Source organism: Cygnus olor, chromosome 1, assembly GCF_009769625.2.
Source record: "Cygnus olor isolate bCygOlo1 chromosome 1, bCygOlo1.pri.v2, whole genome shotgun sequence".
Classification (NCBI taxonomy): Eukaryota; Metazoa; Chordata; class Aves; order Anseriformes; family Anatidae; genus Cygnus; species Cygnus olor.
Window position 1 is genome coordinate 121,799,627 of NC_049169.1, and position 13,580 is coordinate 121,813,206.

At 34.6% G+C, this 13,580-nt stretch overlaps 1 protein-coding gene across 19 annotated transcripts in view; it reads left to right on the forward strand.

Annotated features, from left to right (window-relative positions):
• Nucleotides 1–13,580, forward strand: part of DMD (dystrophin) — a 1,063,969-nt gene that overhangs the window by 750,637 nt on the left and 299,752 nt on the right. For 17 of the 19 annotated variants that reach the window (XM_040530986.1, XM_040530983.1, XM_040530994.1 and 14 more), the window contains one exon: nt 11,671–11,788. In XM_040530986.1, coding sequence (XP_040386920.1) covers nt 11,671–11,788 — 118 coding nt within the window. Of the gene's footprint in view, nt 1–7,351; nt 7,478–7,681; nt 7,727–11,670; nt 11,789–13,580 lie in introns of those variants that run through there. The other 2 variants (XM_040531046.1, XM_040531056.1) reach the window with 2 other exon arrangements.

Genomic DNA, 13,580 nt, shown 5'->3' on the forward strand with positions numbered 1-13,580 from the left:
TAGGGAGATACAAATCATTAATTTTTAAAAATGTAACACATTTGCAAGCTCTTGTTTCCACCTCCCAATATGGCCTTTCAGTTGAACTGACTTTGTTATGCTAACAGGGAGAAGGAGAGACAGAGACAAGGGTCCAGATGCATCTTCACAGCCTCCTAGTTAATTCGGGTTTGCCACCCCTGGAGAATTGGCTGCATCAATCCTTAGTTTATCCTTTATATCGTATGACATTTTCTTGCACATTACTAGTTTACTAAGTAAGAAGTGAAAATATCACAGATAAGATAAGGGCAAATTTTCAGGTATGTTAAACTTGTAAATGATTATCCCAGAAGTGTATATGTACCACTGTATTGTGCTTTATGACAAATCATGTGTCAGTGCTAGTACGATAAATACCGTATTGGCATGGAAAAAGTTAAAAGTGAAAATCTCAAAATCATGTTGGATTAGCTAGTAAAGATGAACATTTTGTATTAATGAATTGTTAGAAGGTGGTGCTATAAGCCCCTGGGTTTAGGAACTGAGGTCTGTGAATTCAAAAGAGTAACCTCTCATGTTGAAAAACAACACTATAAAAAGGGATTATATACATTAATCCTGTCTTCAGAGTTATTTTTTCAGCCATGAGTGTCACTGTTATGGAACTGAATGTAGTGAATCTCTGAATGCAGTCAGAATTTTTAATGCAAAGCAATGTGTAACATAGTTTATCGTATAGCTAAGGCCCATCTTACAAGGGAGAGCAAGCATATGAGAACAGTCCAGCTAAAACCTGGAGACAAGCCTATTTCTCTCTGGAACTGTGGAAGTACTTTATCTATAAAATGTTCATATTTGACAAAACATAACAAGAACTAAGTGTAAATAAAAATACACTGGAAGAGACAGTCTCATGCCTATTTTCGTTCTTTTGTCTCAATAAAAAGCTGACTGTCTGAAAACCAAGCTCTTTCTCTAAAGCAAGGGAATTACAGTAGCAAAACAATCTATCACAATTCACAGAAAAACCTGTCTGTGGAAAAATGTCAGCATTTCAAAATTAATGTACAAATATAATATAAGGAAGATTATTTTCATTTTTACTTTTAATGGTGAAGTTTATTTTAAGGTTATTTCCATTTTTGCAAGCAACATTTATTATGTTCATAAGTGGACTGTAATCATATCCCAAGAAATCCTCCTCCTCTGTTCCTACCAGACTCGAATGCTCAAGCTCATTTCCCTCAGGCCTCAGTTACCCTTCAGTTACAGAAGAGAAATTGGAGAAAGGCCATTAGTTTTCAGAATAATTTTCCTTGAGCTCCATCTTAGCTATTGAAAAGGCCCATTGAAAAATCAGTATCTATATCTGCTTGTGTGTACACATATTTATGTGTCTGTATACATAAATATACATGTAAAGGAAATCATTTGTGCCTACATTTATTATAGTATTGTCTTTCCACTTTACAAGTGATTCTTTGTTTTCTGTTTATATCAGGTATATTTTTGAAACTGTCATTCAGATAATAAAACCATATGTTCTGAGAAATAAAACTGCTGATTTTTCTTCCACTAAAGTAGAATTGTGTGTCTCCTCTGCAAGCTACTAATCAATGTCTGCACCTTCTGCCTCAAGCAATGGTTACAGATGAAATACACTAACTGTTCATAGTAAGAGTTCCCCTTGTCTGAACAAGAAGTGGCTCCAGTTATATGCTTAAGTTTATGCTTAAACACTGCTCTCAGTCAGAAATTGATTAAATATATTTAAATTACATTATGACTGTGTGAGGGAAGGGAAACTAAGTAGGACTGATACTTATCTGAGGAAACAGCCAATGAAAATCTACCTCAGATAAATTGGAATTATAGATATGAATTGAAATTTAATCCAAAATGTATTTTAAATTTTTCATAAATTCATAGATCTAAAGATTAGAATGGACTAATAAAGTCGTGTACTGTTTATGAAACCATAATCCATGGGATTTTTTTGTAGCTGTTCCTGCTCTTCAAAGTTGTGGCTGACTATTTAAAAAAAAAAATGACCTTGATTTATGCAATTCTATTAATTAGGAATCTCTTAACACTCTTTAGTGATCTGCTCTGTTTTTTTTGTTTGTTTGTTTGTTTTTAAATAGATTCACTACTAGGAATTTACATCTTTTGTGTTTGAACTTTGCCATCTTCAGTTTCCTGCCAATATATCTTTTTAACACTTTTGTCTGCATAATAAATAATTACTGTTTTGTCAGAAAGCTGTTGTCTTCAGTGGCCCTTAGCAGGAACATACTCACTCTCTGCAGGAAGCTGTAATGACCAAGGAATGGCTCCATAAAATGCCAGAACAGTGCAAGATGAGGCTAATTGCAGAACGTAGGTGCCTGTCTCCCAGCCTTCAACCTTGATGCCCTTGACTAATTCTGCTGGCACTCAGCTCTACAACAGTTGCAGGTTCCTGTGCTCCTTTGCTTTGGCTTTTGCCTGGGAACTGAAGCTCTTCCAACCCACTGTGCAGAAGTTTAAAACCCAGTGCCCATCCTCACATTAAGCCCTCCTTCACCTGCCTCGCTTGAATATGTTTTAATCTACTGGGTGTTCTCTGTCAGCATATCGAAAGGGAATTCACTGGAAATGCAGGAGGAAGAGCTGCTTCCTTTTTGTGTTGTTTTGTATGTTTGCTAGTGGATAAGACACCCGTCTAGGTAGTGAGTCACCTGCTTTCAGTGTCTTTCTTGTCCCCTACCTTTCAGAGATGTTCCTTACACCAGGCTGTTCTGGTCGGTGTTAGTCTGTGCCTCCTCTGTTGAATTGGCAGCATTACTCAGAAAAGAGTTCATCGGGACACCGTCCACCTGAGACAACACAGAACTGATCAAAGGAGTGCTTGTGTAGTCTTTCTAGTCATGCAGCGGCTAGGCATCTTTCCACGCAGCCTACACATGGCTGAGTTCCCTTCTGAGACATCTACTCTCCACCTGCTTTTCACACTGCAAAATAACTTGGGGACCTAACTCAGCCACAGCTCCTACTTCAGCTACATGTAGTGATCAAGTATGCAGCACTTAAATCTGTTTCTCAGCCTACCCCTTATCTTTTTATGACACGAAGTGCAAATTGTAGTTTTTGAGTGTTAAATATCGTATTTTCAAAAGACTGGGATCTTTGTGACACTACTGAGACAAGTTGGTATTAATAATTCAGTAATTCCTGTTGGCAACTAAGAACTTGAGATCTCTTTAAAATTAGTTATAAAAGACTTGCCCAGTTCAACCATTTAATAACCAATTTTACAGTACACTACTGCTTTCTCTTCATAATCTCCCCAATCTTAAAATAATTTTTTGGACTTGCAATATCCACATTGCATACATTGCCCTCCTTCCTTCACTGTTAATGAAATATGAACATCAGAATTTTTTTTTTTTTTTTTTTTTGTTTCTACCTGTATTCAACCTTTACCTTCTGCGTTATTGTTGGACTTAATTAAGTACATAGCTACTGAAACATGAGGGAATAAAGGCTAGAAGTAAAAAGTAAAATGATCAAAGAAAACTAATATATAATCCTCAAACAAAAATTTAAAAACAAAGCAAAACAAAAAGACTGAAAGACAGAATTATAATGGTAGGAATAAAACCCTTCTGAATATGCCAGAAAGGTTTAGGTACAAAAATTGGGTTTTTCACTTTGTGTTGTTCTCATTTTTTAGAGTGATAATGAAATATGAATGAAGAGAAGGATCCAAGTTACTAGATCTGGGCTAAAGTTATTCCATTTCTTATCAGAAGTTGGTAAATAAGAATGACACAACACCCTCACCCACTTTCCATCACCCAGGAGCTATTAAGTTCGTTGTAAGAACCAACTGATGTAACAGATTTTGGGTTTGTTTTTCAAATGATGCTGTGCCAATCTGTTTTATTTTTCTTAATTGTTATGAATTGTTATTCATTTGTTATTCCTGGAGAAAACTCTGTGTAAAAGTAAAGATGGATTTCCGGAGGTTATAGTGGAAATTGAGGAAGTCACTCTGTATTTTACTTTGTGGAGAGCAAAATATTGACTCAAGCAATTTTTTTCCCTGTAAAATTGGATAACTGGGGGAGCATCTTTGGTCAAGCTCTTAGCTTTTCTTCTCCACAAAAATATAGTAGTTATTTTTTTAAATTAAAAAAAAAAATGAAAATGAAAAGGATAGCTAAAAATACCTGTTTGTGTTGCCTCTGTTCATAACATAATGTTATGTGTATTCAACACTGTTGTATGCAAGGTAAACATACTTTCTGTTTAAATATGTGACAAGGTAAAGAACATTTTACTTTGCTTTTGAAGTGCATTGACAAGTGCAATTTTCACTGGATCAATCTCAGATAAAAGGAGTTCACACTACCACCATCATCCAAAAAAACAAACTCCAGTAAAGCAAAAACAAAAGCTGCAGCTTTGAGAAACAGAACAGCTCTTCTCCATTTTCTTGGTAACACACATTTGTAAGCACAGTGGAAAAATCCTTCCTCTGAAAAACTTCAGTTATATAGGAGAAATAAAATAGTAAATTTTGCAAATAACATTCCAAAAATGGTAACTATGTGATGAGAGATTTCTGTTTGCTGTCTAATATAGAAGTTGGGGAAGCTCTGTACCTCCTAATACTGGCTCCCATCAATAAAGTTTTTGAGTGTAATTGTCTGCAAGGACATCAGATATCCTGGAATAGTTTTGTCTGATTCTTTAGGTAATCAAGTAATGGATAAACTCATGTTCTTTTACATAACACTCATACTTTATTGCAAATAAAAGTAGTGTCAAATATCCACATTGTATGGGGACAAAAGGCTGTAATTTCATACACAGTTCACTTCTGCTCAGATTTTCTCCTAGAACTGTCATCCTGTGTCAGTCTTGAGATCTTACACATGGTTTATCACCACGTTCTTTTAGTTGAATGAATCTCATTATAGCTAAGCATCTGAATCTTTAAATATTGTCCCACTTGGTACCCAAACCATACTAAGCTGTCATTTTTTCCTATTCTCCTCTTGATCTTCTCTCCATCCTAGATGGACTCCAGTGCAGTCCATCAAGATATCTCACTTAGAATGAGGGAGCTGAGGAAGGTTTGACTCCCTCCCTGGACATGCACCATATTTACAAAATAGCATGGACAGTATGCTCCTTATGTAATGCCCCTCTGTTCACTGCTTGTGTTCCCATAGATGGTGTCTGAGATAGCTGCCACTGTTCATCAATTTGGATTGTTTTCCTATGCATTATTGTAAAAATGGCACAGTCTGTCCAAAAAATATCTTATCTGGGAATCATATTTAGCACATAGTAGCTAAGTTTCTGAAACTGCATAGCATTCCTGAAGATGCTGCATTAATCTTCATTTACCAATTATCCAGGAAAAGTCAGTAATTCAGCCACTTCTGCTACAGTCCTCTATCATTCCACATACTGTAGTACAAGTTGCCTTGGTAGCTGTTAAGAATAATTTAAATTATTTATTTGTTTTTAGCTAGCATTCTTGCAACTTCTTGTGAAATTGTAGGTTCCTTTGATAAAGATGGAAAATCTTGGATTCTCCTCATCCTTTCTGGGATACCAGCATAAAGGGGAGGTGTGTGTGCCATATTTTTCCTAGTGTTGATACCCAGTTTGGTGGTCTGAAAACTCCTTGTGACCTTGACCCATGCTGCATGTACTTGTCCTTGCTGACTAGCCCATTTGTGCATATCTGGGTATCTGCCTCCTGCAGTTCTGGAGCACGATAGTTGATATCTCTGTGAATTCAGATTTAAAAGTTTTTGTTTGTCTGTTTGTTTTGTTTGTTTGTTTTATCTTCTACAGTTCAGTCACCTTTCTTTAGAGATCTTACTTTGCTGCAACAGATTCAGGCAAAGTCCTGTCTTTCCTTTTTTTTTTTTTTTTTCTTTTTTTTTTTTTTTTCCCTAGGCAATGACTGCTCCCAAAGTCATTTTCTATAGACGGTGAACAGGGGAGGAAGAGAGAGGGTGAGAGTTTTCCCAGCTCTAGCCATCACCATTGCCTTACATTGTTGGTCAAAGCATGGAGATTTAAATCAATTACTCTCCATTCTGCTTGGCTTTGTTAGCATATGTCAAAAGCACATTGCACTTTTTGCTGTCATAACTTCCTGTTATGAACCAGAATTCATAGGTTGTACAAGAGCATTTCTCAGACATTCATAATGCCACCAAATTTGTTGATTTACTGTCACAAAAATCACACGAAAAGTTCTACGATGCTTTTTAGTGCCTCTAGTGAGACAGCTGATAAGTTGTCACTTGTGGCTTTCCCACAACAGCACTTTTGGTGTTGATATATTCACTAAACCAGTGGTGAGGGCTGCACAGGCAGTTCTGGAGTGGGCATAAAAATAAGTGCTTATGTAAACTTAAGCTATATAAATTACTCAGGTCATAGTGCCTTATCTGTTAATGTTTTGATTTCACTGACAGGTACCAATCAGCTAGCAATGCTGTTGAATAGTAAGTCTAGCTCTTCTTATTTTCTTAAAATTATGCATGCTTTGAAGGGAAAACATGAAACAGCTAATAGCCAAAACAAAAGTTGTCTTAAAAAGAGAACTCCATTGCATTTAATTACTTTAATTGTTTCATATTTTTTTTAAATGCAGAGAATATGTAAACAATCACTTTCTCTCTTACTCCCTTCCTGCTTAGTGACAAGAAAACAAATTCAAATTTTGCTTGGGTGGAATAACTTAACAAAGCCAATTTTATTATGTAGATGAATTGTAGGTGTAGCATATCTACATTTTTTGAAATTGTTAGCAAGCCTTTTTTCCATGGCTTTTTTCTTTTTGTAGGTGTGTATATAACACATTATTTTTAGAGAGCCAACCTGCTTTAAGAAATTCAGTTGTCTTAATTAAAAGTTGTCATGGCTATACATTTTGCTTAGGAAATAATTGATTCAGTTTTTGTTTAAACTTAAGATTTAGATTCTAAGATTTTTCAAAAGATAAGAAAACCATTTCCTCGACAACTATTTAATGGAATTATGCTTCTTCTAAGAATAATATTGTGAGTTTGGAGGAAGGACTAGGTTCATAAGAAGAAAAATATCTTTTCTTCTTGTTCCCATTCTCATATTAATTGTTCAACTCAGGAATTGCTTTTGTGGTCCATTGGTTCATCTCATTAAACAAGGTTGGTGGTGGTCCTAATCAAACCGTCACAAACAGCTGGGAAGTTTTAGTCTTCACCACGTGTTGTTTATGACAAAGTGGTGCTTCCAATTTACTCTTAATCAGGAGGGTCTGCTCTAAATCTCTTTAGCAAACATCAGCCTTGGGCTTACTTGCTATTAGCTTTCTTAAGTCAGAAAAGATGAAGAAAGAAAAAAAATAATTTAGAGGTCCTATGTTTTATTGTATATAAGCTGTAGAACAGGTGGCTGGAGTGATAAATATACAGGCTGCAGGATGCTATATGTTGTAAAGGTAGAGAATATTTTAATTCTCAATCGCAAGCCTTGCATTTCAATGTTTAATTTGTGACTCTCGTATCTTCCAGTTTTTGGTTTATTTTTTTTGGAAATCTTATACAAGTTATTTCTGTTGCTGACTTAAACAGTTTGATCCATAACTTAACCCCCCTTTTGTGTAAAGGAATCATAAAAATTAGGAACCTGAAAATTAGATTTTTCTTTTGAGCAGCTGCTGTCCACAAATGTGGAAAGATTGTTGAAAGTGAGTAGCATCGCTTTCTAACAAAATGTAGGCAGGTTTGATGACTGAATAATTTTTCCATTATTGTGGTGTCACCAAGCACTATTGCTTTGGCATTCATAAATATATGGAAAAAAAATAAAAGTTCTTTGGGGGTTTAAAGTTGTATTTCTACAACTGTGGTTCTCCATAATCCTTGTTCATTGTTAACCTACTCCTGTTGGCCTACACTTAACACATAATTATTGATTAAAATATGTTTTTTAATGTTTTACAGCATACATTATTGTACTTTTACAGAACATCAGATAAATAATAGTAACAGGAAATTATATTTATAAGAATGTAAGTGTTTATGGAACAAAAAGTATCTTTTTATGTTGATGACTCCCCACATTTGTACCGTTGCTTTTAGTGACCTGGTGGAGACTAGATAGATTTCTGCTTAACTTATTTTGAAAATTCTTTCATAATAACTTTTATTTCTGTATTACCCGTTTCTAAATAACATAGAAATTTTCATTTAGTGTGCAGACATTCCAAATTAGAGGCATCTGGTCTGTTACATCTGCTGTGCTTCCACCAGGGTGCCACTATTAAGGAGGTTTTCTTCCCATGGCTGTCGTAACAACATTTTCTACTAGTTTCCACTTATGTTCCAGTTGATGATCCAGTTTTACAACCTTAAATAGTTGGCTGAATTTATAAAAGTTTTTATGGTGTCTCCATATATATATTCCTCTTTTTTTTTTTTTTTTTTTTTTCCGCAAACTCATGTTTAGTGGCCTTTTACTGCATGTTCATCAAAGCACTTCTCTCTTGTTACCCACAAAGTCAATTTGTATGATTAATGTATCCAGTCAAGGAAGGTTTTTCTGATTTTGATAATACTTCAAGAAAGATAAGTAGATCTTAAGTGTTGCTGTTTATGTTTATGCTACAGGATCACAGGAAGGCTCAGGAATCATGTATTTTACCAACTACTTCTATCCATGTTTCCATCAGGTTTTGTATTTGTATGCGCAACTTAGGTTCCGTATGGAATATGTATTTATTAAATCTTTGAAATTGTACCAATTGGTGAAATTGTATCAATTAATATTGTACCAAGTTTAACTGATATTTTTTTAGCAACAAAAAAGTTGTACCTTGTTTGAGTAAGGTTCTGGGCAGACACTGAATCAAAGAAAGAATATATTGATTTGAGGAATATTGTTTTTTCCTTATTCTGAGCAATCTTTCTAAGACTTGAGAAAAAAGCATCTGCTCTGTAGCTATACATTATTGTCTCCTTGACAGGTCCAAGAATCTTTAGATCTTTTCATAGTATAAAGGTTTCAAGATGCCCTTCCTGACCTTTCAAAAAAACACATTAGTACATCTGGCAGGCAGTAATTTTATTCCCATTAAATGGCAGAGGGAAGGATGTCCTCACAGTCCATATAGGGACAAGACTCTTCTCCCCAGGAAAGCAGCAGAGTTAGCAAAAAACAAACAACAAAAAAAAACACTTTAAAGAGGTGTTGCTTTTTTGTTGCTGTTGTTTTTTGAATGTCTATTTCAAGAATAGCTAATGGGTCTTGCAGGTAAATCATTCAGTACAGCATTTAGGCATACCTGTTGCTCATTTTTGTACTGAGAGGATCCTTATTGAGCCATTCTTACCTATTGTTTATTTCTTTCTAGATTTCATACAGTAAAAGCTTTCTTCTTTGCTGCTAACGTAATGTTTAATCTGTTTGGAGATTTAGGCTGGATCAGATAAATCATTATATTAAAAGTATGAAATAAGAAAAAAATATGTTTAGGGAACTTTAGGGAACAGTTTGGGAGTCACTGTTGGTGTAAGACCTTAGAATAATTTAATTTGCTTGTCCTCTTCTAAACAGTTTCAAGGTGGGAGAAGAAGAGGAGAAGGGAAATATTACTTCAGAGGCCATGCAATTATCTGAGCATGTTGTACTTACTTTAATGTTCCTTCTGCACAGTCCATTTTGGTAATGTGTATAATGCAGATGTTGTTAGGCTGCAATGGGACTGCTCTTTCTATTGTAAAATTCATGTCCCTCATTAACTTGTCCTCCTTCAAAATATAGTTTTGAGGACACAGATATCTAGAGGTAGTAACTGCATCAGTAGATTTTATTCCTTTTTCTTAAGTACTTTCACTAAGGAGTGACTTCTAATGAGAAATTTGTTCTTTCCTTAATTACTCAATCTGCTGCATTAACTGAGTGTCTCTGTATGCAATCCAGTCAGTATAGAAGTGAAAATACCATCCAAAGCTATGGATGTTTGAGTTTAGAAAGTCAGTTATAATAGGCTTTCAAGGAAATTCTGATACAGAAGTTAAAAACTGGAATTTCACAGGGTATAACTGGATGCGTATCTTGAAAATTATTTTTTTTGTTTCTGAACAGTTTATAACTGAACAAAACTGAAATTCTGTGGAACTTGTAGCTTGCTCTTGATGATGCATGCTGTACTTACTGAAAGTGATATCCTCATGCTCTTTTGATAATCCCCTTACACAGGAAATGATATTAGTCTTTTACCTGTCACCTTCAACTTGGTGAAATTATGTAACTCTAATCTAGGTTGGAGGACCAAATTTAAGGTCAGATGATGCAGGTCTTTTTTTGTGGAATGCAATTAGGGAATTACAGCTTTAAAAATAAAGTATGATTATTTAGAATAAAAGCATTTTAAGAAAAAAAATACTTAGACAAAACAGTCCAAACAGATGTCTGTAAACAGATGAGTATACTAACAGATTATCTAACCATTATCCACATAAGAACTCTGAAAAATAAAAATCCTCCAGTGACCTTTGTTGTCAGCTTGACATTGATATACTGCTGTACCTACTAGCAGTATGCCAACATACTCCTGTGTTCTGGTGACTCAGAATTGTGGGCCAAAACATTATTTTATCATAATTTGGTAATAAATATTATAAATAACTTCTAACTCCTAATTCTGCAAAGCTGCATTACAGGGGCTTGAAGTTGCTAGATTTGGTCCATGTCTTTTAAGTACACACTTTAGATGATTTTTATCTGGGAAACTATTGATCTGATTCCTTGTTTTCTGTTCCCTAATCCTTCAGTGTAAGTTAAACTAATATATGCATAAATCTTATATGCCTTACTTTTCTTGAGTTCTCATTTTGCTTGTGTATAAAACTGTTGTATTTCAGTATTTATTACCTCATAAAGATTATGGTTCGTTATTCTGAAGCCCATCTTTTTCCCTGTGAGTAGCTGTAGATCCCCTTCTGATTTCCTAGTTAGATTGTCTGGGCTTTATATAACATCTTGATCAACGTAAATTACTGTGACTGGTGATTATTTTTCTTCTAGGTAAGGTGTCAGGACAGAAAAATTAACATTAACAGTCATGTATTGGCTTTAAACCACTAGAAAGTAATTAAATCTTAAAATGTTAAGAAACAAACAGTATTAGACTTCATGAGTTACTAGAAAAATCCTGCCTAATCTGATAAGAATGTAAACCCCTATGTCTTTAAACAAAACAAAACAAAAATGTATAGTCTAGGAGAATAGTATCGTTTCTATAGGTTTGCAGAGAAAAAAAGGTTTATATAGATTTATAGGTTTAGGCTTACCGTTGCATAATTTGATGGGTTAAAAATGAAGAATGGTTGTCATTTTATATCTACTTATATAGGCTTCATTTATAATGGTGATTACAAGATAGACTTGATTTTTAATATATATATATATATATATATAAATAAATATATATGCTATATTTGCACATATATAACAATATATGGACAATATTTGGAAGGTCCAGACCAAATTCTTCATTAGATTTGAAACTGCAAAAGGGTTTTCTGCTTTAAATCAAAGTGGCTCAGGAAAAAGCCCCTACACATGGTCTTCTCAACAACTCTACATGCTTTTTCCTTTATTTTATTTTTTGTATTTCTGTGCAACTAGGCAATACTACAGGATCTGGAGCAAAGACGTCCCCAGCTGGATGAACTAATAACTGCAGCACAAAACCTAAAAAACAAGACGAGTAATCAAGAGGCCAGAACAATAATTACTGACCGCAGTAAGTGATGATTCTGCTATCATATGGTGTTTCAGGAAATATGAAAGACGTTGTAATACTTGATAAGCTTAATATTTTTTTAGACATTTTATGCATTTCTCATGAATGGGAGAGTTCCATCAGGAGAGTTGTCACAGAGATTTTCCCGAACTACATATCACTATGCAACTGGAAGTCAGTGATGACAGCTTTCAAGATTTTCACGTTAAATTGTCTTTGTAGTTGAAAATTTGCAGTAAATACAGAACGTGATCACCATAGATAATGAAATACTATTATTCTTAAAATAAGATGGGGGAAAAAAAAAAGAAGAATTCATAGAGTATAGCCATGAGCTTGTAAGAAGCTTTCAACTCAACACCTGCAGTACAGTTGCAGCCTCTTCTTTCATCTCCCCTAAGGTGGCATAAGCCTGATGATACATACTAGGTTTGTGTCAGTTCTTCAGTTCTGACTTCCTTTTCAGAATTAACCAAAAGCAGTGTAAGGTAGAAAAATTAGGAGAAATAATGTTGTCACCTTTGCATGTCCTTGTGCTGTTCACCATAAGATGAAACAAACACTCAGGATCATGCTGAAAAAACAGCCTTCTGTGGCAGGCTGTTATATATCCTTGGTTATTAATTTGGCTGCTTAGGACTCAAATACAACAACAACAAATCGTCTTTTCGACCTAGAGGTCCTCTGTACAGCCTAGAGAAGACCCAGGTCAAATGCTGTGCATGTGGACACAGCTCACTTTCAGTGGATGCGAACTGTTCTGTATGTTTTGGTCTGGAGACCAGGGAATTGCTCCCTGAAACATGACTTTGAAGGTGTAGATAAAGGCTAAGCATCTCTATCCTCATAATTTTGAATAAAACATTAATGACATCTTTCTTTCTTTTTTAACCATCGGGTTAATATTTTCCATAATGTTTCAAAATCATATTGCATGTTTCGACTGCCTTGTTGGTAGTAGCATGTACATATACTATTTAGACTAGGTACTATATAAAGTAACAATATTGCATAACTGTTATCTTCCTGGCTTGAAACTTAATACGACTCAGAGAGAGAGAAGATATATTCATTTCATTTGAAGTTTGAGGAGAAATGGATAGTACTCATATGTTACATAAGAACTTGTTGCTGTTTAACATGCAAATTACTTTTAAAATCACATACTCAGCTGAGTTCAGACAGTTTGTACATACACCTTAACTTCACAGCTCTCATTCAAAACCAGTATGTCATACTCCCATCAGTATTTTATAGTATATGTTTTCATTTTTAATTCTGAGGCAAGCCTTCTGAAGATAAGAATTGTAGACTTTACATTATATGCAAGCATAATTCCTATAAGCGCTCATGAGAATTGTATGCTAGACTAAATTTCCTTCTGTTGGAAAACTGTACTTCAGTTTAAGTGAAATTGCTTTCTAAGATAGATTAAATGCTTCTTTCTCATATAGCAAAAAAAAAAAAAAAGAAAAGAGACTGAATCATGAAAGAATATGTGGTAACCCAACTATATCACAGCTTGAATTTGTGGCTTGTGGTGTGGTGAATGTATGTATATGATGATTTCATAGATTTTTTTATCTATAAAAGCTCCCAAAACAATTAGTTGGCTTTGAACTTAAAGTATACATGATTCATTTTGAACTGATTTAGCAGTTAATTTTCTATGGTGAAACAGTCAATATCCTTTAATGCAAATCTGCACCTTATACAGTAAATACATGTATAGTATCTTCTAATGTTATCCTGTTGTTGTTCGTGAAAGTTTAAAAGTAAGCAAATATTTCTT